The sequence below is a fragment of the Diabrotica virgifera genome, chromosome 6 (genome assembly GCF_917563875.1).
Source record: "Diabrotica virgifera virgifera chromosome 6, PGI_DIABVI_V3a".
NCBI classification, from domain to species: domain Eukaryota; kingdom Metazoa; phylum Arthropoda; class Insecta; order Coleoptera; family Chrysomelidae; genus Diabrotica; species Diabrotica virgifera.
The window spans coordinates 34,192,007-34,218,736 of record NC_065448.1 but is presented as its reverse complement, the minus strand read 5'-3'; the positions used below and the strand labels follow the sequence as shown (position 1 = coordinate 34,218,736).

The 26,730-nt window shown below is 33.7% G+C and overlaps 1 protein-coding gene across 4 annotated transcripts in view; it reads right to left on the bottom strand.

Annotated features, from left to right (window-relative positions):
* The window catches only part of LOC114325306 (homeobox protein homothorax), a 675,897-nt gene that overhangs the window by 300,482 nt on the left and 348,685 nt on the right, over positions 1-26,730 (bottom strand). For all 4 annotated transcript variants that reach the window (XM_050653960.1, XM_028273338.2, XM_050653961.1 and 1 more), the window contains one exon: positions 13,757-13,807. In XM_050653960.1, coding sequence (XP_050509917.1) covers positions 13,757-13,807 — 51 coding nt within the window. The remainder of the gene's footprint in view (positions 1-13,756; positions 13,808-26,730) is intronic.

The following is a 26,730-nucleotide window of genomic DNA, read 5'->3' as shown; positions in this document are numbered from 1 at the left end:
CTACAATGTATGGACATTCAATAAAGGTAGACTAACAAAAACTAGAAACGTGGGAAAGGAAAATTCTACGGAGGATATAAATGGGATGTAACAAATAAAAAATATGCAGAAAAGAGGAGCAAATAAGAAGATGATGAAACTAGTTCAATAAAATCAGAGAAGGTACAAGAAATAATTTTTTTACTCAAAGTTCATGTGTTTTGAGTCTCTCCAGAAAATAATTCCATGGAGTAGAAGATTTTTGATTGAGAAGTACTTTACCAAGAAAGATTTTCATCAATTTCCAGTCGCAAAATCCTTACCTGTTTCTTTCTTTCGACAGTTTGCTCATTGGAATGAATATCCATGGCTAGATTTATCTTATTTTGATAGGAAAAATCAAAAGTGGTGGTAATAGCAAAAGACAGAGAAGATAATATACAAGTCTACACTGAAGAAACAGAAATTAAACAGGTGAAAACGTTTGAATATTTAGGAATCACAATTGAAGAAACTGGCAGACAAGAAGTAGTGATAAAAGGATAGATCAAGCGAACAAAATACCAGACAATAGGGACAACAATCGTCAGAGAAATAAATAACGAATAAAACTAGAAAAAATATTTAGGCTACTTGTTCTTCTTAAAGTGCCCTCTCCTCAATGGAGATTGGCTACTAGATACAATTATTATTGCTATATCTTCGCTGTCTTCAGCTGTTCTTATTAGCTGTTCAAAATTTAGCCCTGTCCATTGTCGGATGTTTCTGAGCCTTCCTATCCTCTCTTTCTCTGGATCTTTTCCTTCCTATCCTCTCCTTCTCTGGATATTTCCTTTCACTATAAGTTAAGCATATTGGTACTTATTATTTCTCAGTATGTGGCCTAGGTACGATGTTTTTTTAACTTTCAAAGTGTTGAAATGTTCTTAATATTGTTCTGAAGGTATTTATTTGTGGCATTTATGTAATTTATTATTCTAAATGGGAAATAAGCTACAATTTAACTTAAAAAATGATTTTATTAACGTTTCGACTTCACATCGGACGTCGTTGTCAAAATACAAAATATTAATATTAATAAAAGAAAAGAAAATAATCGTTTTCGTTTTGATTCAATAGGGATGTTCACTAATTTTTAAATATAGTTAAATTCAATAGATTACAAGGTATATAAAAACGTAACAATCATAAAACTGTTTAAAAATGTATATTTTTTAAGATAAATGAGTTCATAATGTTGATTTTCTTGGAGGCTAGAAAAACGGTACCCTGCAGCGAGGCTACGGTCTGTGACGTCAGCAGTCGTAACGTCTTTGATCGACGACTAGTTTTGTATACTTATTTACTCAGTGTATTTGAATGTGCGCAGTTTTTTAAGTATTTAATTATTAAAAATAAAGCCGAATAAGTGGTGTTTTGTTCCTGGGTGTGTAAATACATCAAAAAACAGTTCTGACAAGATTTTTATTACCGTTCCAGCCAATTTAAAACAGAAAAAGAAATGGTTTGTTGCAGCTAGAACTTAAAATAACTAACTTAAAGAACTAACTTAATAAAATAAACATTATAGAAGTTTTCCAGAGACTTTCGGCCCTTGGTAATAATGTAATTGTTCTTTCTGCATTTACATTTTTCAAAAATACCTACTTATTAGTTTTCTCAGGATTCGAAAAAAATGAATGAATTTAAATAGCATTGGACCAAGATTTTGCACCTACCCCCTTAAAGAGTAAATGAAAAAGTTTGGGGACCTCAAATTTGTATTCCTTAAACTGGGATATTCCTAAAAACGGGATTCTAATAATACATACAGTAAAAGTAAACCTTGAAATAACTACATGTGGATGTAGGTATGACTTTATATTATATTAAAATCATTAATAATTTAGTGAAAAGATTGGTTGAAATGAAAATGTATAATACCCAAGTTCAAAAATATTTTTTACCTTGGAACAGTTGTCAACTCGAAATACGAAACAACCGAAATAAGATCTAGAGTTGAAAAGGACATAGCAACATTTAACAACATGCATGAGAAATATTTTCACCCATTGCGACATAATATCTCTCCCACTAAAAATGCGGCTGCTAAAATGTTATAATTTCCGGTCTTGCTATATGGCGCAGAGGCCTGGACAATAATGGAAACATTAATGAAAAAGCTAGAGGCATTCGAGATGTGGGTGTACCCACGTATCCTCAAAATATCCTGCGCGACCCACACCAACGTACAGGTATTGCGTCGAATGGGAAAACAAAAAGAAATCTCTTTTACAATTAAGAAACGAAATCTTAAATATTTCGGTCATATCATGAGGCATGATAAATATCGTATACTCCAACTGATCGCGCAAGGTAAAATAGAGAGCAAACGCGGATCCGGAAGAAAAGACACTCATGACTTAAAAACTTACGCCAATGATTTGGACAAAAATCGATCGAGTTATTCAGAAACGCCTCAAATGAAATTAAAATTGCCATGATGATAGCCAACGTCCACAACGGACAAGGCACATGAAGAAGAATAAAAATATTTTTAATACACCTAACCAAGGTAAAGTAATAACCAGCCAATGTATGTATACAATATGCATGCGTACAATGCATGCATACAACTTTCTCTATTTTTTTTTGTGGAGTATTAAGCATTTATTTTTTTAGCTTAAAGAAGACATGGAAAATGATATGGAATATACACTCAGTAAAGCTGTGGTAGATTTATTTTTTTACAAGATGCCAATAAATCATACACCATTGTTACATCTACACTACAGTCGGTAGTTTATACGAATCGGCTTTCTGAAAACCTTCTTCCATTTTATTTGTTTATTTTTGTAAAACCCAAAATATGTCCTTACAAACAGTCTATCCACTTTAAACTAACCAAATTCACTATAAAACTCCACTTTAACCCTGATAAAACAAGAAGAGAACAAAATAAAATGACCTGAAACGTCAAACAGGTAAACAGTAACACTATGAGAATGGCGCGCGCTTGGGGTATGCAACTAGTGACGTCAGGCCAATAGAGAAGCGTTCTTGAAATTTAAAATAATGCTAGATTTCTAATAAAGATTTTTTATAGAAAGGCTTTTTCAATTTTGTTGAAATTTTGGACAATTATTCCTAGGGTGTTTCTTAATCGTTTTACATGTTTGAAATGACTTTTTAATTTTTTGTGAACATCCCTATTCGAGTCCCTTGTCATCCTCTGACACCGTGTTTCGGGGTCTACCCTTTTTCAAAGAGGCTTTGCAAGGAGACTGAATTGAACCATAACGAAACGAAGAAGAACTGCAGATATTAAAATATTTGCAGCGGAGTGTGGTTAGACTGTCCTCTAACGGGGAATGACGAAATGAGTGAAAATAATTTCGACCACGAGTCAGTATTCTGTTAACCGAGGTACAATAGTACCAAGCGGCGCCGCTAGGAGAACACTCCAATGGGTCACGGACGTTTCCCCAACTGTCATCAATACGACTAACTTCACGCGTAACTTTGATACGAGAATTATAAAAAAAATATGCATTGAAATCCAGATCCCGTAATTCGTTAAGCGTGATAAAGTGAGTACAAAGACATACATATTTGTTTCTTTGTAATTACAGCTTCAATTTACCGTACACTTCTCGTAGACTTTGCCGATAAGGTAGAGTCGTGTTGGGGAAAAGTCGCGCGCCCCACTCAGTGGCGTGCTGGAACTTTTCAAGCGGCCCGGTGATTTTATAGAAAAGCGGCCTCCCATCCTCATTTTATCTTCTATTATCAGGATGTTTTATTCGGTATTTAAAAAAAAACAAAAATATAAATTTTTTTGAATCAAACATAAAACTTTGAATTCAATGATTTTTTTTCTTAATTTGCTATATTTTTTCATTTAAGAATAATAAATCTTACAAATAATAATTGACATGTATGACAATATTGTATGCAGTAAGGCAGAAACCATAATTTCCTAAATCAATATAATATGAATTTGATGTAATTAAGGTACAAGTAAAATAAAATTGAGAATTTTTCAATTATGTAGGAATTAAGTTGCATTTTAGTAAATCAATTATACAAGAAAGTACAAATACAAATACAGTGCAAATACTTTACTTTAACAATATTTAAAATGTTAATACAACGCAATAATCTAAATATGCTTTTGCAATTATTTTATAAAATAATTACTTAACTCTCAATCAATAATTTCCGCATTAAAATATATTTTTGAGCAAATTCGTCGATTATTTTATCATTTTAAACTCATACAAAGCTTCTTTTTCTATAGCCATTAGCATAAAAGTGATCTTGTGTTAAAGTAGTTCTTAACCGATTTTTTATGTATTTCAATGTTGAAAAGCTTTTTTCGCAAGATACTTGTGTCACTGAAAGAGTTAATAAATGCTTTATAATATACTATTTAAAGGATAAGCACGCACTGATATAAGTTGTACTTATGCAAAACAGCGTAACAGCAAGCTATACAATCTTTACACTCTTTAGGCTGAACATATTCATCATTAACTCCATCTTGTATAATCTCAGTATTTTGCAAAATCCTATTTTAATACAATACATTTATCAGCAAAATCCATGAGTTTTTCTCTAATTGCAGTCGCAGATATGGTAGGATAAAACTTTCTTAATTGTTCAGTAAATGATTTAAATGCCATCAAAGGTAAGTATATAATTTTTTATTGTATCAAAATTTCTAGGATGTAGAGTGCTTATATCACCATAAAACGATTTGATTTGTCTTGATCAAATCGTTTTTAGATACTTTCAATAATTCGGTCAAATATGAGCAAGACGCTTTTCCATTTTTTAATTTTGCTGAGTACCTACCTACATACATATTTGAAGGAAATTGAAAAACCGTAAATATACTTGTATGTACGAAAATAAATAATATTATCTGTAGCAATCTTATAGTCTTACTCATTTACTTAAACTGTATTTCACAATAAAAAAAAAATGATTTTTTTAAATGTTTTATTAATATTATTAGGAAAATTAACATCCGATTAGAAATTAAAAAAATATTTTTGAAGTTATACTTCTTTACGATCGAGGGTGAAATTTTATACTTGCCTGGCGCATCCGCAGACATACAGTATGTAGTTCGTTGCTAATCTTTCAAATTATGTATGTATCAGCGCAAATAAGTCATTAAAAGAATATATTAGTGTTATTAGTAAATGTATTATTTATTATAATTTTTGTGTCTTTGGATTTGTCTTCCTCGGGAATAAAATATTTTATAATAATAATACAATGATAATAGTACCTAAGTATATTTACTTTAAATTTTAAAGTATTTTATACCACACTTGGTCGATTGAATTTGTCAGTATGTATGAGAAATCTTGTAAGCTGTCAAAGCAAAGGTAGTTTGGCTCGGTGGTAGCCCGTTCGACCGGAGATCGAGAGGTCCCTGGTTCAATTCCGTGTGTTATCTAACTTTTTTTTTATTTTTAGTATTGTTTTAGTAAAAATTTTTGGAAAGTAGTAAATAAAAATTAGTTTAATCTTTAAATACAAATAACCTGTTGAAAGTATGTTTATTTCGTTGAAATCATATAATAGAAGTATAACTTCTTATGTGCGTACAAAGTACACACACATTATTTGTTTTGTTACATCTAAAAATTTTTGTGAAAACCTATTTGACCGGCCTCAAGAGGCCTCGGCCTCTCGGTGGTTGCACCGATTCATTTATATAGCCAGCACGCCACTGGCCCCACTCCAATAATGCGTCTCAGATTACTTTAGTGAAATAATTAATATTAATATTTTACACAACGACGGAAGTATATATATATATATATCGGGTGTTCTACAGCATTCGCCGTTTCCCGCATCCTATTCGCCATGCTTTTCGGTCACGAATATCTTCCTCGTTGAGTTGTCTACTGTTCATTGCTTTCTCTACATCTTGTATCCATGTTCTCTTCGGTCTGCCTCTTTTTCTTCTCTCGGGTGGTACATACTGGATCATTTTCTTGGGCCATCTTGTTGGTCCCATTCTCTGGACATGCCCGTACCATATTAATCTTTTTTGTTCTATTCTGTCTATAATATCCTTTTCTACTTCCATTCTTTCTTTTATTTCTTCGTTTGGGATATGCTGCAGTTTAGATATTCTGCAGCTTCTTCTAAGCGCGTCCATTTCTAAAGCTTGAAGTCTTTTATTTTGTCGGTCTTTTACTTCCCACACTTCCGAGTTGTACAGGACAATTCCTTCCACGATAGTTTGGTAGATTTTTTTCTTTGTCTGATTTTGCAGTCCTGTACTCCACCAAATGCCATTTAGCTGTTTTATAGCTTTTCTTCCTTGGCTTATTCGATATTCTATATCTTGATCGCATGTGGAGTTTTTGTCAAAAATTGAACCTAGATATTTAAATTCATCACATCCTTTTATGTATTCCCCTTCTAATTCTAAGTCTTCAGTATCACCTCCGACACCTACAAGGTATTCAGTTTTCTCCATGCTCATTTCCAAGCCCCATTTTTGGTACTCCTCTTTCAATTTTCTAATCATGTAACTGGCGTCATCTTTATCAGCAGCAATCACAACTTGGTCGTCAGCAAATAGCAACGTATACAAATAAGAATCTCCTACTGGTATCCCCATTGTTTGGCATTTCCTAGTCCAATATTTTAACACATGTGTAAGGTAAATTTTAAATAAAGTGGGCGACAGACAGCATCCCTGCAAAAGGCCTTTCGAAGTTTCAAAGGTATTTGAAAGTTTCGTTCCAATTTTAATTGCTGTTGTTGCATTAGCATAGAGATCTTTTATTGTTTGGATGTATTTTCTATTTAAAGTGGTTTGTTGTAATACCTCAAACATTTTTCCTCTGGGAACGGTATCGTATGCTTTTTTTAAGTCTACAAATACCATGTGAGTTTCTAGATTTCTAGCAGAACGTTTTTCTAGTAATTGCCTTATGCAGAAAATGTTATCTGTGCATGATCTACCTGCCCTAAATCCACTTTGTTCTTCGGAATCTTGCCACTCCTTTTCTATCCGTTTCTTTATTATTCGTCCGTACAGTCTTCCAACTGAGCTGGTCACACTAATGCCTCTGTAATTATTACAATTTTTTCTACCACCCTTTTTGTATATAGGGGTAGTTATGGAGTTTTTCCACTCAGAGGGCACGCCACTATTGCCTGAAAGGCATCCGTTGAATATTTCAACTAAAATTTCTTTTGCCTGTGTCGTGCTGTGCTTAATGAGTTCAATTGGAATACCTCCGGGACCAGGAGCTTTATTGTTTTTCATTTCTCTTAACGTTAGTTCTAGTTCTCGAATAGTTATATCTTCTAGTTGTTCCAGGTTGTTTGGGGCGATGATGGTTTGCCTTACATATTCCTGTCTATTCTCTTGCAATAGGTTTCTAAAGTATGTTTCCCACTCGTTTACACTTATAAGGGATATCTGGCATCTTTCTTGTACGTTTTGTCTTGTATTTGATATTGTTCTCCAAGCTTCTCTGCTTTTTGTTCCTCCCATAAGAGTGTCTATTTCTTCACATTTCTTCAGCCACATATTTTCTTTGGTTTTAATCACTTCTTTTTTTGTTTCCATTCTTATTCTTGCGTAGGTTTTTCGGTCTTCTGAGCAATTGGTACTGAGCCATTTTTGATATGCTTCTTTTTTTTCCCTCGTCTTTTCTTTTAAAGAATCTGTAAACCAAGGGTGATTAGTGTTATTTGAGGATTTTTCCCCTAACGCTTCGAATGCAGCTTCATGTAAGCACTTTTTTAGCCGATCATATTTTTCATCTGCTGTTCTTGTATTAAACTGTGTATTGGTTATCTTTTGGCTCAGTCTTAATTTAAAAAGAAAGGAGATTGAATTATCTTTCAGTGCGTCGATGTTGTATTTGTACTGAGGCGGGTGTTCTTCTGTAATCTCTTCCTGGGTCTCTTCAATTTTGTTGTTCAAGATATATGGAAAGTATAGATCTGCTCTGAGTAAAAAGTGGTCAGTTCCACATTCTGCACCTCTATAGACTCGTACATCTTTCGTCACAATTGATGATTTCTGCTTCATGATGACGTAATCTATAATCGATTTCAATTGTCGGGTTGGCTGCGTCCATGTGTATTTATGGATGGATCTGTGTTGAAAAAATCCATTCGTTATCCGTAAGGAATACGCTTCACATAGTCCCACAAGTCTTGTTCCATTGTTGTTAACAGTTTCTTCGCCAAATCTTCCCACAATGTCGTCATTGATCTTTGACCCAGTTCTGGCATTGAAGTCGCCCATCATGATAATCTCTTTTCGGTTGCTGATTTTTGAGATGGTGTCCGCTAGGCTTTCCTCAAATTTATCTTTTACATCCTGGTTTGAATCATCGGTAGGAGCATATACAACAAATATTTCTAATTCTCTGTTATAGAGTTTTAGACCTACTCTTAAAATTCGTTCATTTACGTATTCCCAATCTTTTATACTTTTCTTATATTTCTTGCGTATTGCAAATGATACTCCTGACTTTGCTCTGTTCTCCTTCTTCACTCCGCTGTAGATATGAATGTAGTTTTCCTTTTGTTCCATTCCAGTTCCTTTCTTTTTTGTTTCTGTTAGAGCGCAGATATCTATGCGATTCATTGTTAGTTCTTCAAAAATATTATGTTTTGTAGAGATTCCTTGAATATTCCATGTTCCGAAAATCATCGTCCGTTTCCGTAGCCTGTTTCGTTTTCCGTAAGTTCCATCCTGGATCCGAGGCATAGCGCGTGGATTTGTAACAACTTTAGTATTTTACGGGAATGAGTTGTTAGCCCATCGCCCAACCCCCAACCTGGAGGGCTAGAATTTTCTGTTAGGGTTTTTGGTAACGACGGAAGTCGAAACGTTAATAAAATCATTTTTTAAGCTAAATTGTGGCTTATTTCCCATTTAGAATAATAAATTGAAAAGTTCTCTTTCCTTGCCTATTCTATGAAGCACTGTAAGGCTACATATAGACCAATTCTTACAAATGAGCGTGAGTCCTGAATACCAAGTAAGCAACAGCAAGTTATGATACAGGTGTCAAGATGAGGAGGTTACGAAGGATACAGGGAGTAGTTAGAAAAGATCAAATAAGAAACAATAGGAGAGAAATTAAAAAAGAATCGATGGCAGAGTATGTTGAAAAAGGCAGTAAAGTTGGTAGGGTCATATGCAGCGACTAAAAAAAAAATGAAATAACGGCTACAAAGATAAGAGAAACTAAAACACAAGGGAAGAGAAGAGAAGAAGACCTAAGGAGACTGAGAATGATGTAATAGCAAAACAACTTGATAAAAACGGAGGTACATGGAAAGAAGCAGAGGTTATGGCACAAGATAGGAAGACACAATAGTTTGGATAGATAATGTGTATATGAAGGTAGTACTAGCATAAATCCTGTAGTTCCTTCTGTCTCATTACGAATTTATTCTTTTCTTGGTCTATTTTTAAATTAATCGTTTTTGGAAAGGATTTTTTTTTATAATTGATGGATTCGACCGTTACTTGATGGAAGTTCATTTTATCTAACAATAAAACACTGAAAACGTTTGTTTTCTATATTTCCACAAAATTTATTACAACTATGTGACTACAGTGTTTCGGCAGAGTGCCTTTCTCAAGTTTACTTTACTATGTGTTTGCCTTTTTAAAGTCTTTAACGGAAGAGGTTGAGGAGTGGGGTGCTGTTTGTCTCGAGTTGGTCATTCAGAATTATATCTGTATTTTTCAATTTATTAATTTCCATAGATTCTAATAAAGATAGCTTAAGGCCTTTATTTTGAATATGCAGAACTTGAAACTGTTCATTAAAAGAATGACTATGATCTAGAAGGAGTAGTGCGTATGTAGAAGTGTCTGTTTTTCTATTGTTGAAAGCCCTTTTGTGTTCTGCTATCCGTTTGTCAAAGGTTCTGCCAGTTTGACTGATATAAGTTTTCGGACAGTCACCACAAGTTAGTTTGTAAACACCACTCTGTAGTTGTTTTTTCTTTCGGCTCTTATTGTTATTAATATATTTGCTTAAGTTGTTGTTAGTTCTGAAAGCTAGTGTTATTCCTTTCTTTTTATGTATCTGGCTACTTTTGTTGTTATCTTGCCAGTATATGTGACAGAGCAGAAGGTACTGGGTTCTTTCTGTGGTGGCGGACAGACTAATGTTAGGGCTTTCTTATAGAAACTAATTTCAGGGCTTTCTTTTTAAACCAAAAACTCCATAAGAAAGCCCTGAAATTAGTCTATCCACCACCACAGAAAGAACCCAGTACCTTCTGCTATATCACATATACTGGCAAGATAACAACAAAAATAGCCAGATACATAAAAAATAAAGGAATAACACCAGCTTTCAGAACTAACAACAACTTAAGCAAATATATTAAGAACAATAAGAGCCGAAAGAGAAAACAACTACAGAGTTGTGTTTACAAACTAACTTGTGGTGACTGTCCGAGAACTTACATCGGTCAAACTGGCAGAACCTTTGACAAACGGATAGCAGAACACAAAAGGGCTTTCAACAATAGAAAAACATACACTTCTACATACGCACTTCACCTTCTAGATCATAATCATTCTTTTGATGAACAGTTTCAAATTCTGCATATTCAAAATAAATGCCTTAAGCTATCTTTATTAGAATCTATGGAAATTAATAAATTGAAAAATATAGATATAATTCTGAATGACCAACTCGAGACAAACAGCTCCCCACTCCTTAACCGCTTCCGTTAAAGACTTTAAATAGGCAAACACATAGTAAACTAAATCACTTGAGAAAGGCACTCTGCCGAAACAGCTGTAGTCGCATAGTTGTAATAAATGTTGTGGAAGTATAGAAAACAAACGTTTTCAGTGTTTATTGTTAGAATTATTTTTTGTATTTAGCTTGTATTTCCATAAAACGTTAGACTTTTAAATAAATATTCCTCCATATTGTAATTACTACAGTGATGAAATCACAGCATGATTTCCACCAAAGATATCTCGTATATGGGCACGTAAATATCAAGTTTCGCAAGGACCATTTACAAGCGTTTGAATATATTAAAATCCTCTGGATAAACCTTTTCGAATAATAAATATTTTTTCGTAAATTTCCCACGTTATTTTTCACTAAGTAGTTGTAGAAGTTAACAAGTAATCTGAAGAGATTAAGAGATTAACACTAATAACATTTCCATGTCATTCGCCCAATCTATTCGAGGTCACCAAAGAACTTTGACCGGTTTTTTTCTTACTCTGAGGATGACACTTGAAAATTTTTCGAGAATCGAACATGGAACATGTGTTTGTTTATCTGACCTCTCTAATTTGGTATTCAATGAAAGTTATTTACAACTGAGAATCAGTTCTGGTGAAATTATTCATTAGGAAAGAAGATGTTACATCTAAGTCTGCAATTAACTCCTTAATGATTCCGTGTTTAATTCAAGGTTTATCTTAAATGGTAATTTTGGGAGATTCGTCAATCTATAGCCTCTAAGATAGATATCTTAAGTACAAATCTAAAATCACAACAAAGTATATATAAATTTTAAAACGTAGTCCATTTGTCTTATTAAATAAATGCCACGATAAGTAGATTTTATGAAAATTTATTACATACTGTCAAGTAATGTTATCTTTACGAAGTTATTAAGCATTAACTATATTAATTATTTATAATTTTTAATATAGACATTTTACGTTATAGACAAACGTCTTTATTAATTCATGGTCGCATATAGGAGACAATATCATTAAAAACCAGACGAGAATTGAAAAAAAAAGTGAATATTAAGTAAAATCGTGTAAAATCTACAACTTTTAGAATAGTTTGAAATTAATTGCATATTATTATGTACAGGGTTATTCACTATATTTTGACCCCCCTGTAAACTGCTTTATTTACAGAATTAGAAAAAAATGTAGAATACAAAAGTTATTCGATTTTTAAATTATGATTTTTTGACATACATATATATCTTACTAGTGACGTCATCCATTTGGGCGTGATGACGTAATCGACTTATTTTTTTAAAATGGGAATAGTGGTCGAGTTCTAGCTCATTTGAAAGGTTATTCAATTCCCTATTCAGTAATATAAACATTAACATGATTAGTAGTATTTTACGAAATACTACTCTATTAGTAGTATTTTGTATTTTGACAACGAAACCCGATTTGGGCTTCGAAACGTTAATAAAATAATTTTTATGGTAAAATCGTGGCTTATTTCCCATTAAAAGTAATTTATTATGAATGTATGTAATTTATTTAATTCAAAATACATTCTACTGCTGTCAGAAAACAGAAATAAATGTTTATTGAATAAATAAACATTACTTTTCACTTAAATTCAATGTTCAAAGTGCCACCCACCCATCTGCCTCTTGGCAGTTTGAACAGTGAATTTAAGCAAAAATCAATATTTATTTGTGCAATAAACTTTTATTTCTGTTTTCTAACAGCAATAAAATGTATTTTAAATTAAATAAATTACATACATTCTTCTTTTTGTGTCAATTAATTTAATTAAAAAAAAAATTTGGACACCCTGTATAAATAATTATCTTAATGTTTATATTACTGAATAGAGAATTAAATTACCTTTCAAATGAGCTAGCACACGACCCCTATTATCATTTAAAAAATAGTCGATTACGTCATCACGCCCAGATGGATGACGTCACTAGTATGTTATATATGCCAAAAAATCATATTTTAGAAATCGAATATCTTTTGTATTTCACATTTTTTCTAATTCTGTAAATAAAGCAATTTACAGGGGGGTCAAAATATAGTGAATAACCCTGTACATGCAATTGCTTCAGAACGTCTTTTGACGTTGTCCAATGTTCAATTTCCATTCACGTCGTTTGTTCCATTGTCCTTCTCTAAGTTCTTTGGGGCTCATTAATTTTCTTACTATTTTCATTCTTTTCGGTCTGCCTCTCTTCTGTTTATCTAGGTGTTTAGGGGAGTACCTACTTGTTTCGGGAGTTTATGATTTTCCATTGGCTGTACATTAGTGTACAATGTACACTGTACAATGTGTACATGTCTGTATCATTTGAGCTGCTTTTATTCTATGTCATCCATTATTGTATCTTCCATTCCCATGTGTTCCCTGATTTCTTCATATTGCTTTAAAATGACGTGCTCTGTTCTTAAGCTGTTTTCTGTTACACCTTTTTCTTCCCCTTGTATGTAGATGTGTTCTTCCGGTGCCGTCTTATATTCTTCTCTTTCTTCTGATAGTGATAGTAAGTTGTTATAATGATTGTTTTCTTCTTATTAAATGTATTGATATTTTTCTTTTCTTTCTATTGTTGTTGACTTTATACATTTCTAGGCTTCTGTGTTTTTTCGATATATCTCCGTATGTCTTCTTCTGAGATTGCGCTGTCATTGTAAAATGTTTCTTTCTTCGACTAGCTATTCTATATCGTCTGTTCACTTTTCATTTTTACTTTTTTGTTTATATTTTTTAGAAAATTTATTGTTTCTAAATGTACTGTTACTAGGTCTATACGCGTTAATTTTGAATTTTTTTTAACTGTTAAGATTATTAATAGGTGATTTCAATGTTACATTCCAATATAAATATATATTATGAAGCAATATAAATATAGAGGATTAGATTTTGAAAATAGAAATAATAAGCACTATAGATATGACGATTGTTAAAACATTGTTTCCAAAAAGGAAAAGTCAACTTCATCAATTATAAAAGTAGGTACATATTATAATATGAAATTGCATACGAATAAGGTTAAGTAAGCTACTTACTAATGAGTCTACTTCTGGATCTGCTATATAATAAGGTTTTTCTTGTCGTATCTGGAAATAAAAAACAAAAATTAATATTTGTTATCATTAAATCCAATATAACAAAAAGAAGTAGTACAAACATTATAAACAAACGAATAAATTTATTTCAAATAAAATAGAAAATTTTTAACTGTTGAAAAATTAAAAAAATAGAACGCTACTCTAAAGGGTCACGTCTTATTGTACGTTTTGTGTGTCATGCAAAACGTACGACAAAACGTACGTTTTGTCAATAAGCGGATTTTTTTTTTCGATTCGACCAGACGTACGTTTTGCTGTTTTCACGCTACGTCTTAAGCGTCGTTTTCAGGTTACGTCTTATTGTACGTTTTGTGTGATAGGATTTGTTCCATCACACAAAACGTACAACGTAGCGTGAAAACAGCAAAACGTACGTCTTGTCGAATCGAAAAAATTAAATTCGCTTATTCACAAAACGTACGTTTTGTACGACACACAAAACGTACAATAAGACGTGGCGTGAAAACGACCCTTTATTGTACGTTTTGTGTGATAGGACAAATCCTATACATTCTTCGATTCGACAAGACGTACGTTTTGCTGTTTACGTGCCACATTATAGGTACACTGGACAAAACGTACGTTTTGTCGTACGTTTTATATGACACACAATGACGTACAATACGACGTGGCGTGAAAACGACCCTTTAATACATAGCAAAATTACATCTGTATTGCACCTCAATTACCTGCCAACTTATACAGAAATATAAAGAAATGTAGTTATGGAAGGACAACGCAATTATACAAGAAGTAGTTTTACTAAAAAATAATATTGAATTGGAGTAAAAAGATATTTAATTAAAACATATAAGTTTTGTTATTTCAATTTTTATGGCGAAAAGTGTGGTTTTAGATATCCTTTAGATGGGCCGATAACTATTATCATATTAGTCGAAATAAAACGATAAGACTTAACGATATTCACTTGTTCTCTTGACCTCATGACACAAAGCAAAAATGCAGTTGTATCTTTAGGCTGCACTTTCGAAATCAAATGTTAGTATTCTTCACCACAGAACTATTCCCAAAAGAACACGAAAACCCAACATAAAAAACTCTAATATTATATGCAAATACATTATGATAATTGTATGTTAAGTACTCTATAAAACACCGTACAATTATGTAATTTAAATCATTAGAAGGAATCATTATTTTAGTAAAAATATATAATTGAGACCTTTTTCCCGAAGGTCTTTCTATCTAACTAGTACTAGTAACAAAATACGTGCTAGTAACCAATAATCCAAGACCAAGAGTTAAGCAGAACATAACTATTAACGACCACAACTTCGAAGTAGTATGGTATGTAACGTCGCAGCAGGGCCCACTATCATACGGACCAGGCCCATAAGAACTTGGTCTTCGACGTTTCTGTGGCACAGACTACACCGAGCTCCCAGGTGTGTCAGAATCGGCAGGGGCTGCATATCCGAGCTCCTCTTGTCGCCCCGAACGTCTAATCGTTTAGCAACCTTATGGCGTCACAAAAAGCAACAAGTCTCTTCAAAGGTAACTCCCTCACATATCTCGGCTGCATCCAGATTCTGCCACGTCTGATGGGCCACTGCCGGGCACTTCCAGAGAACATGTGAGGAGGTTTCCTCTTCCTTATTACATAGACGGCACCCTGGGCCATCCACCAATTCCAGTAGATGAATATGGCCAGAGTCTACAGTGGCCGATGAGAATGCTGACCACCAGAAGTATATTCTACGGTCTAGAAGAAGTTGGGCTGTGAGATTTTTGGATGGCCCCACTATGTGGAGCCTAGCCTATCTCAAACCTTCACAATTAGCCCAGAAGTCCTGGAACCTCCGCAAAAGAAGCACTTTGGGATTACCCCGACCAGTACTGAAGGTCAACCAAATCAGAGGTTCGGGTCCCTCAGGCAAAGTTAATGTGGTCAGTCTTGCCAGGACACTTCCAGAATTCGAACTAGTAAAATATCTGGGGGCGGTAATTACAGATGACAACCACATGCAAAAAGAGGTCTTAGCAAGGACAAGGATAGCTGCGGGGAATGGGGCATTATACTCCCTATTATTAAGATCAGGCGCGGATCTAGAAATTCCTAATAGGGTGGGCAGACTTACCTCTAATACAGTGATGCCACAGCTACCGATTTGTCGGTAGATCTACCGTCAAATTTACCGATCTACCTAATTCTCCTATTTTTTTAGCGGATAGATTTGGCAACAGAGTTAAGTCAATTTTCAAGAATTCTTGAATTGCTTTTACTAGCTTGTGACCCAATGTGCGGATCAGAAGATACGGATTTACCGATATCAATTTTATGACCAGTCCTTTGTTCTTTTATATTATGATTTTGGGAGTAAAATGTATCTACCTGAATCTGAATAGTGAATACTGAAGGATTGTGGCTTATTTTGATATAGAAGATAATTCCAAAATAAAAATAGTATTCATATTAAAATCTTAAAACAGGAGAAATTTATTTTGCACCTTTTTAACTTACAGTATTTCGACATAACTAAAGAACATTAAAAATTTTTCTCGTTTTCAACTGCTTCAATATCCGACATTGTTTTGTTTTCAAACGATTATAAAGTGTAAAAATTCATGTTTTTGCCTATAAAACATTCCTTGTAGGTATTAGAGAAAAATGTTTCAAATAAATATTCTAGATCTTAGTAGTTTCTAATTTGAAATACATAAACAATTGGAGATAATTGCAAATAACCCTTATTTTTGCAGTAATTTATAAATGTTAATAACTTATAACTATTATTTATTATAACAAAATTTTTTAACTTATTTAAACAATTATACAGCTTTCAAATAAGAACATTTGTATTTTGAACGTTAATAGGTACACATGTGGTAAGTTTTTTTAAAAAGTCTACTCGAGTTACTTTGGATTAAAAAAATGAAGAAAATTGCTCTTTAATACCTAGAAAGTCGAGAAAATACATTCTTTTAAGGTACACCGATTTTGAACTTTGAATGATTTTTATGATGAATGGTGATTTATTGATCATTATATGATGATGAATGTAGTTTATTTTTGAATACTTGTACCTAAAGTATAATTTTTTTGCAAAAGATTCCCAAATTTAGCCATACGACTCACACTTACTCTAAGGATAAAATACACTATAATATAATCCCAGATACATACGGTATCAGAGTTAACAGAAAAAAATAATAAATAATAAAAAAATACTTATAGACTAAATACAATAGGGGGTCCATGGACCCGTTGACCCACCCCATATGTATCCGCACCTGATTAAGATCGAACCTGCTAAAAAGGCAATGGAAATTAAGATTCTACATGTCAATTTTTTATAATTTGTTTAAAAATTGTTATAAATTGGCATCATATTGGTATGATAAATCTATGGATTAAAACAAGTTTCAACTAGTGGGTATGTTTTTCAACAAAAGCCACCCGGCTATACTGACTTGTTCTCTTGACCTCATGACACAAAGTTAAAATGCAGTTATATCTTTAGGCTGCACTTTTGAAATGTTACTATTCTCCCACATTCCCATAAGAACTCGAAAACCCAACATAAATAGTGTTCGCATCATCCTCTAATATTATATGTAAATATATTATGATTATTGTATTTTAACTAATAGACACAATAAATAAACTCTATAAAAGACCATACAATTATGTAATTTAAATCATTAAAAGGAATCATTATTTTAGTAAAAACGTATAATTGAGACCCTTTCGCCGAGGTTCTTTCTATCTAACCAATTTAGCTCGAAAAAGCCTGCAATTTAAAGGATTCGTGTGTAAGAATGAATATATGTGTCATTGGTTCACTATAATTCCAATGACATCCGAAATAACATAGAGTTAAGTTGTCCTCAAGTTGTCATTTCCTCCGCGAGTTTACACCTCGCTTACACAATGTATATAATTATAATAAAAAAGAGATTGAGAGGCAGTGGCACGTGGATTTTCGGGTATTTTGGGCGGTACGACCACCGTGTAATTACATCTTACCGAAAAAGGTCCAGCTTATCGACGCGGCTCGATCAAGCTTCCTCAGTTTTTCGTTATAATGTTGCTTTACTGCCAGAAAATGATAGGTTACCCATCGAATCCTTGATTTTTTTATATTTTTTATTAAAAGTTGGAAAACTACTGGTCGCTACCTACTTTTAAACGACGACGAAGATACATGATTATGATTATATCGTCGTTAGCTTCAGTAAAAAATTGCCGGTGGAAACATTAGGGACAGGTTCGTTACAGCAATTTGATGTAAAATTATAAGTCTTTTTTATTTATTTATTTATTTAGCGTATGGCTTAAGTATATCACAGAATATATTTAGATTAATGCATTATACAATGCATCACAAACAGATGTCCAATTTTTTTATATATTCGATTGACCCTTCGGTTGCCATTACAAAGTCTATAGGGTCGCCTGTGTATGCTCTGCGTGGGCAGTCCTGAACAATGTGACTGATCGTCTGTCTTGCAGCGCCGCAGTCACAAGAAGGCGAGGGGAGTTTACCCCATCTGTGGAGGGAGTCGGCGCATCTTCCACAGTTTGTTCGAATTCGATTAAGGGCTGCCCAAATCTTACGGGGACGTTCAAATTCGCCAGGTTTCCCTATGATGTCCGGTAGTCTATGGTAATGCGGATCTGTCCTACTTTCCCAATCTTCTCTCCATCGGGTATTTAAGTCAAAGTTGGATTGCTGCAGCGCTTGAGCAGATTGTAGAGGGGGTAACCTGGATCGGAGACGGTTTCCAAGAATATCGGGGATGTCGTTGTGGACTAGAAGCTGGCGACTGTCCATTATTTTGTTATATTCTTTAACCAATGCATGTTCGCGGCGTAGGTTGGGTGGTGCTATATTACTAAGGGTATGTAGCCACATTGTAGGGGTGGGCTTAATTGTGCCTGTTATCATACGCATAGTACGGTTTAGTTGGGTGTCGACCAGGTGGGTATGCCTGCTATTTAGCCACACTGGAGCACAGTATTCTGCCACCGGATATATCAGGCCAAGAGCAGAGGATCTTAATGTTGATGCTGTGGACCCCCATGTAGTGCCGCAGAGTTTCTGTATTATATTGTTGCGTGTTTTCAATTTTGCTGCTGTTTTCGTCAGGTGTTCTCTGAATGTGAGCGTTCTGTCTAGAGTTACCCCAAGGTATTTCGGGTATTTATTGTATTTTAACAGCTTGTTATTAAAATACACTCGCAATTCTCTGTTTGCCAACTTGTTGTTTAGATGAAAAGCTGATACTTCAGTTTTTGTAGTACTTGGCTGTAGTCTCCATTTCTTAAGGTATTCGCTGAGGATGGATAAGTCATTCGTGAGAGTGATTTCTGTAGTTTGTAAAGATTGGTGGCTTGTTGCAAGGGTCCAGTCGTCAGCATATCCAAACTTCCGAGATTCGGTTTCAGGCATGTCAGCAATATAGAGGCTGAAAAGTAAAGGGGCAAGGACAGAACCCTGTGGAAGACCATTGTTAAGTTTCATCTGTCTACTCGTCTCCTTTCCCATTATAACCTGGAAGGCTCTGTTGGTCAGCATGTTGTCAATGAGGTTAATTATCTTTCTGCAGGGGATAATGCGGGCCAGTTTATATATTAATCCCTGTCTCCAAACAGTATCATATGCTGCTGTTAGATCTATAAATACTGTTGCTGTCTTTTGTTTCTTTTGAAAACTAGCTTCTATAAAAGTTGTTAATGACAGCACTTGGTCCGTACAGCTTCGATGAGGGCGGAAGCCAGCTTGTTCAATGGGGACATTTTCTAGTATCCTGTGACTAATTCTGTTGAGGAGAAGCTTTTCTAATAGTTTATATACCATGCTGAGTAGAGCTACGGGGCGGTAGTTTTCTGGCTTATCGTTTGATTTGCCCGGTTTCGGAATTGCAATTATCTTTGTTCGCTTAAGTGAGAAAGAAATGTTACCTGACTGAAGTATATCATTAAAGAACATTGCAAGCCACTGTTTCGTGTATGCACCACTGTGTATCAAGAACTCTGGATGGATACCATCAAAGCCAGGTGCTTTACCTGATTTCATTTCTTTCAGCGCATGTGTGATTTCAGAAATAAGTATTTTCGCTGAATATTCGGAGTTCGTTCTGTTCATTTGTTTTAATGCCCTTAAGTCTCTTTTCACGTTGGTAGTATGTGTTCGATCTTTTTTATTATTATTTATTTACTGCAATTTACAGTCTTACCCAGGAAAATCAGTAAATGTGTTGTGAGTTATGACTAAAGACCGGATTATATGTTTTTTGCATATCGATAACCATCAAAGATACAATCACAATCAAACGCTTCAGGATGTGGACGAATTATGATAATTAAAGGCGTTTGACACTAATTTAATTTTACATATTTAGAATATTTTCGGTTTTTTAACATATTTTGATGGTTTGAACATATTTTCGACCGTTTGACATATTTTGGCATGTTTTTAACATATTTTGGCATATTTTAACATATTTTGGCATATTTTAACATATTTTGGCATATTTTGACATATCTTTGGCTGTAAACAGCTTGACACAGTTAACCATGTAACAATGGTTAGGTTTATAAATGATGCATTCATGAACTTTTTCCTTCCCGACATTGTTCCAGCTAACAAAATCTTGCTTATGGTTTCCGATGCTGCGTCATACATGGTCAAATCTGGCCAACAACTAAAAGTTTTATATCCCAATTTAATTCATGTGACGTGTTTGTCGCATGGTTTAGACAGAGTGGCGGAAGAAATTCGAAATTCATTTCTTACATTTAATAGTTTAATTAGCAACGTGAAGAGAATATTTTTAAAATCGCTTTTAAGGATTCAGATAGGTATATAAAGAAAAATTACCAAATACTCCTTTGCCACCGGAGCCTATAATCACAAGTTGGGGAACATATTTAAAAGCTGCCTGTTTTTATGCGGAACAACAGTTTCTCCCTATAAAAGAACTAATTTTATGTTTCGAAGAAACAAATATTGGCGCGATTTCAAAATGCAAATCAATTTTAGAAAACAGATCACTGCACAATGAGCTTTGTTTTATTAAATCTAATTATGAATTTGTTTATAAAACCATCCTCAATCTTGAAACTGAATCGTTTCCACTACAAGAGTCCCTTAATTTAATTCAGAAATTTAAGGAAAACGCTGAAGAAGTTTCTGGAAAAATTGGACAATCAAATAAAAAATGGATTGAAACTTTACAGAAAAATAGTGATTTAAAATTACTATTACAGGAAGCAAACCAAATTATTTGTGGCGATTTTGATGTCAATACCAATTTAAATGCGGAGTTTGTTAATGTTATAAAATTTGCACCAATCACATTAGTTGATGTTGAACAAAGCTTTTCAACATACAAATTACTACTAACGGATAGGCGACATAATTTTACTATTGAAAATATTTAAAAACGTTTGATTGTGAATTGTTTTTATAAGAAGGAATAAAATGTAGAAACCTAAGTAATAGTAATAGGTACTAGATAGGTTAATTTTGTCAATTTCAAAATTTTTCAAATCATTCGTATATTTAGGTTAATTTTGTCAATATATGTACTTACCGTTATTTAATAAAACTTTTATACATTTTTAATGCATATTTTCTTGTTACTTTAAAATGTTTTTGACATATTCCACATATTTGGAACATATTTTAAACTTTTAGGGAATATTTTCAACATATTTTACTCATATTTCAAACATATATATGCACATATTTCAGTCAAAACAGGAACATATAATCCGGTCTTTAGTTATGACTAGGGCTTGTTTAGCAGTACCATCCATTGATCTTCTTCTTTTTAAAGTTCCCTCTCCAATCGGAGGTTGGATATCATACTGGCTATGGTCACGTTGTTGGCTGCTGCTCTGAATAGTTGTAATGAACTACAGTTAAACAATTGTCCAAGGTTCCTCAGCCAGGAGATGCGTCTTCTTCCTATGCTTCTTCTTCCTTGGATCGTTCCTTGCATAATAATTCTCAGCAACTCATATTTTTCTCTTCTGGTAATGTGACCCAAATATTCCAATTTTCTAGTTTTTATACTTTTCATAATTTCTAACTCCTTATTTAAACGTCGTAGCACTTCAACATTGGTAATCCTTTGAACCCACTGAATTTTCAATATTCTTCTGTAACACCACATTTCGAACGCTTCTATTCTTCTTATGTGTTGTCTCTTCAATGTCCAAGCTTCCATTCCTTATAGCAATATAGAAAATATGTAGCATCCTAGAGCCCTCAATCTGAGAGACATCTGAAGGTCTTTGTTTGTAAGCAGTGTCTTCATTTTTATAAATGCTTGCCTTGCAGTTTCAATTCGGACTTTAATTTCTTTGCTTTGGTCATTTTTGTCATCAACCCAGGTTTCCAGATATTTGCATGTCTTAACTTTTTCTATTTGGGTTTGCTCTATCATTAACCTTTCATTTCCATGTTCTGTTTTTGAGACAATCATAAATTTAGTTTTTTTCTTGTTTATTTTTGGTCCGTATCGAATGCAATAATCGTTAATTCTATTTAGCAATTCTTGTAGCGATTCCAGGGTGTCTGCCATTATAACGGTGTCATCAGCGAATCTTATGTTATATACTATTCTTCCGTTTATAGAGATTCCATCACTTAGCTCCGCTATCGCTTCCTGAAATATGGCTTCACTGTACAGGTTACACAGTAGCGGCGACAGAACACAGCCCTGTCTTACTCCTCTCTTTATATCAATTTTCTCGGACTCTTGTTCTTCTATCTTTATATTGTCCTTTTGATTCCAATACAGATTGATGATAATTCGTAAATCTCGTCTGTCTATATCTCTGTTTTTCAATAATTCTATTAGTTTTTCATGTTGGACCCTGTCGAACGCTTTTTCGAAGTCGATGAAACAGGAATAAATATCCAGGTTCATATCTAAGCATCTTTGAGAGAGGACATTAAACGCAAACAATGCCTCCCTTGTTCCAAGTCCTTTGCGGAACCCAAATTGGGTATCATCCATATCATATTCTAGCTTTCTGTATAATCTTCTATGAATCAAATTTAGAAATTTGGGATTCAATGGGATTTTCCCATTGATTTTTTAAATTTAGAAATATTTTGAGGGTATGGCTTATTAGTGATATTGTCATATAGTCCGAACAATCTTTGGCATATATGGTTTTTGGTATTGTTGCAAAGGTGGACACCAACCATTCCTGAGGGATTTTTCCGGTTTTATATACTTCATTAAACAGATCCAGTAGTACCGGTAGAGTTTCATCGCCTAGACATTTCAGTAATTCCCCAGGTATTTCGTCTGGACCTACAGTTTTTCCGTTTTTTGAGGAAATCCATCATCCATTGATGGTTCACTGCAAATGGCTTCAGTCTTCTGGCCAGAGTCCTTTCAGTGTTCTTTCTATAGGCTGGTTGAAGAGTTCCCTTATCAACTGATTGCTGGAGTGTTCCGTACTGCGGTTTCTATATTTCTGCACAGTATGTGTGATGAGTTCTGTTACATATGGAATGTTTAAGTCATTATGTATGTAGTGTTTGATTTGAAACGCCATGGGGGCACCAGTAATAGTCCTCAGTATTTGTGATTGAAATGTCTGGTGTATCTTCGTGTTAGATGGTTTGCTGCATCCCCATAATTCTATTCCGTATGTCCAGATAGGTGTTAATATGGCCTTATATACTGTTCAATTATTTTCAGTTGACAGCTGCGATTTTTTGCTTACTAGCCAGCTCATACTTCTGCTTTGAAATTCCAGTTGGCGTTTTTTAGCTTGTATAATAGGATGTTTCCACGGTAATTTTTTATAGAGGTGGAGTCCTAGGCACAGTAGAACCACTCTCCGAAAAATTGGAAGTAAAATCTTTAGTCGCGCATGGCGACCGCGCAATGCTCCCAGTCGCTTTTGCCCCACTCTTGAATTGCTAGTCGCATAGAAACGTAAGGGTTTTAACAGGCAAAACCCGCATCCACCACTGGTGAATTACCAATTGCGTACTGTCGGTATTACTTCTTGAGATCAAAGTGCCGACATGGAAGAGGTTTTACTGTCCCTCTTTATACTGTGTCCTAGGTATTTCACTACGCTATTGGTGTAGATGGAGGTATTTTATAAGTTTACCGGCGGACAGGTGTTTCTTCGAGTAGTATATGTTATCTACGCAGACTTTGTTGGATTTATTCGTATTTTCCTTTCCTCTAGCTAATTCTGTAGCACATTTATATCATTCTGTAGTTTCTTAGTGACCCTTATTGGATCTGTATCTGTGGATATGATAGCAGTATCATCTGTAAATGGTGCCATGAGTGTGTCATTCGTTTGTGGTAGGTACATCATCAGTATATATTAAGTACAGAAATGGTCCGAGTACACTCCCCTGTGGCACCCTTGCTTTTACAACACAGTATGTCGTTCATCCTCAAGTTATATCATCTACTATGATATTAAAAGTCAGTTCATTATGATAGGACTTAATGGTAAATACAGTTGGTCAGGTAGAAGCCATTTTAGTTTTTACATTAGTCTTGTATGCCATACTTTGTTAAACATTTGATGAATACTGAGGTGCACATTTTCTTTCCTTCAATGCTCTCTTTGATTTTATTGACGATTCTATGGCATTGTTGAATTGATACTCAGGAGTTACGTCATCTAAGTGTAGGACTTCTTGCATTCTGCTCAGCAAAAGTCTTTCTATTATTTTTGACATGATTGAGAGTAGACTAATTGGCCTGTATGAGCTGACTTCTGTGGGCGGTTTCATCCTAATCATAATGATATGCGCGTATTTCCACTGCACAGAAGTAGCAAAGGTGGACAACACTGTTGAAAATAGTTGGCACTACAATAGTAAGATTTTTCAGAAGTGCCATTATTTCTTCGATTTCATTGTCGATAATATTCCTGGGGTGTGGTGTGAATACCCTTTTAGGATTCTGTTCAAATTGATTTGCTATTTCGAGCTTGATCATTGAAATTTGGGGAGGTACGACCACCGTGTAATTACATCTTATCGAAAAAGGTCCAGCGTATCTACGTGCTTTGATCAGGCTTCCTAAGTTTTTCGTTATAATGGTTAAAATCGATAGGTTACCATCGAATCGTTGATTTTTTATATTTCTTATTAAAAGTTGGAAAACTACTGGTCGCTACCTATTTTTAAACGACGACGGAGATACATGATTATGATTATATCGTCGTTAGCTTCGGTAAAAAATTGCCTGTGCTTGCGTGGAAACATTAGGGACAGGTTCATTACAGAAATGTGATGTAAAATTATAATTAAATTTACTTTTAATTCGTCTGGTCGTAGCGATGTACTCGACACGATTCAACTTAAAGATAAACATGAAGCAATTACAACTATGTACCCGAAGAAAATAACATTGCAATAAACAAACAACAACCTGTATTTAGCATATAATTTAGCTATTTTTTATTTAAAATTAAACGGCGAATATCCTCGGTAAATAAAAAACTTAATTCCTAACGAAATGTCATAAACTAATGACATATGAAGAATTACAAAATTATTTAAAATTTTCTTGTTTCAAATATTGCAGAAAAACCTTATAATAAACCAATAATGTCGGTACCTAAATAGTCCAGGGCGCATCTGTTTTAAGATGGACGTTTAGAGGTGACTCACATTTTTTTTGCAGAAATTGCTTGAAATTAACTCATGTAATAATAATTGAGTTATCCTCCCACTCAAAAAGGTCCGGCACATTGTTTAAATAATCAAAATATCAAAAAATAAAGGAAAAATTCGACTTTTTTTTCGTTTTTTGATTATAACTTTAAAAGTATTCACTTCCGAGAAAAGTCGCACTAAGATAAAAGTTGCGTAATTAAATTTCCTACAACATAGGATTGGGTAAAAATTTTAAAAATTGTCACCCTTGTTGCAAAATAGCAATAATTGCGAAAAACCCATAAAATATCAAGTATTCGCATTTTACGTTTTTCAACCATTTATGCTAAACTTGGGACCTTCATATTTTACCCAGAAAAATTTTATGATATAATAAAACAATACTGTAAATTTCATTAGGATCGGTTTAATAGATTTTGCAAAATAAATTTTGCAATCCAGCTTTCAAGTTGAAATAACAAGTTGAAATTTTTTTTAAATATAGAAGAATACCGTATCTTTCATCTGCAATTTGCAAAATTAAAATCGATTAACTACCACGACGTCAGGAATTTTTTTAAATAAACATTAATTTTTGGTGCTACACGCAGGTCAGAGGTGTTCGATTCACACAAGTTGATTTCCACCAAAATTTCTTCCAATGTTTATCTAATATATTATTTACTTACTCTATATTTTGTTGTATTTTAATATTTTAATTCCACAAAAATCAAACTAATTTGATTATTGTTTGTGAAATATTGTTTAAACAATTGCATATGTTTAAAAATAATAAACATTAATCAAGTTAAAATATGTGAACAAAGAAAATTTTTGCTAAAAAAGTGTTATTTCAAAGTACGGAGTATGCGTTTTTATTTTGCAATAAATAAATTTATTTATTTATATCGAAATGTACTAAAAATTAAAATTTATCAATCATTTTCAAAGATCATTGGAATGCCCAATCAGAGCAAACGTATCCGCTGTCCTGCGCGTAGCACCAAAAATTAATGTTTATTTAAAAAACTCCTGACACCGTGGTAGTTAACCGATTTTAATTTTGCAAATTGCAAATGAAAGGTACAGTGTTCTTCTATTTGTAAAAAAAATCCAACTTGCTGTCTGCTTCATTTTTAGTCCTGCAACATTTTGAAAAAATGAAATTTTTTTGCGAAACTTGGATTACATAATTTATTTTGTAAAATCTATTAAACCGATCTTAACGAAATTTACAGTATTGTTTTATTTTATCATAGTTTTTTTGGGTGAAATATGAAGATACTA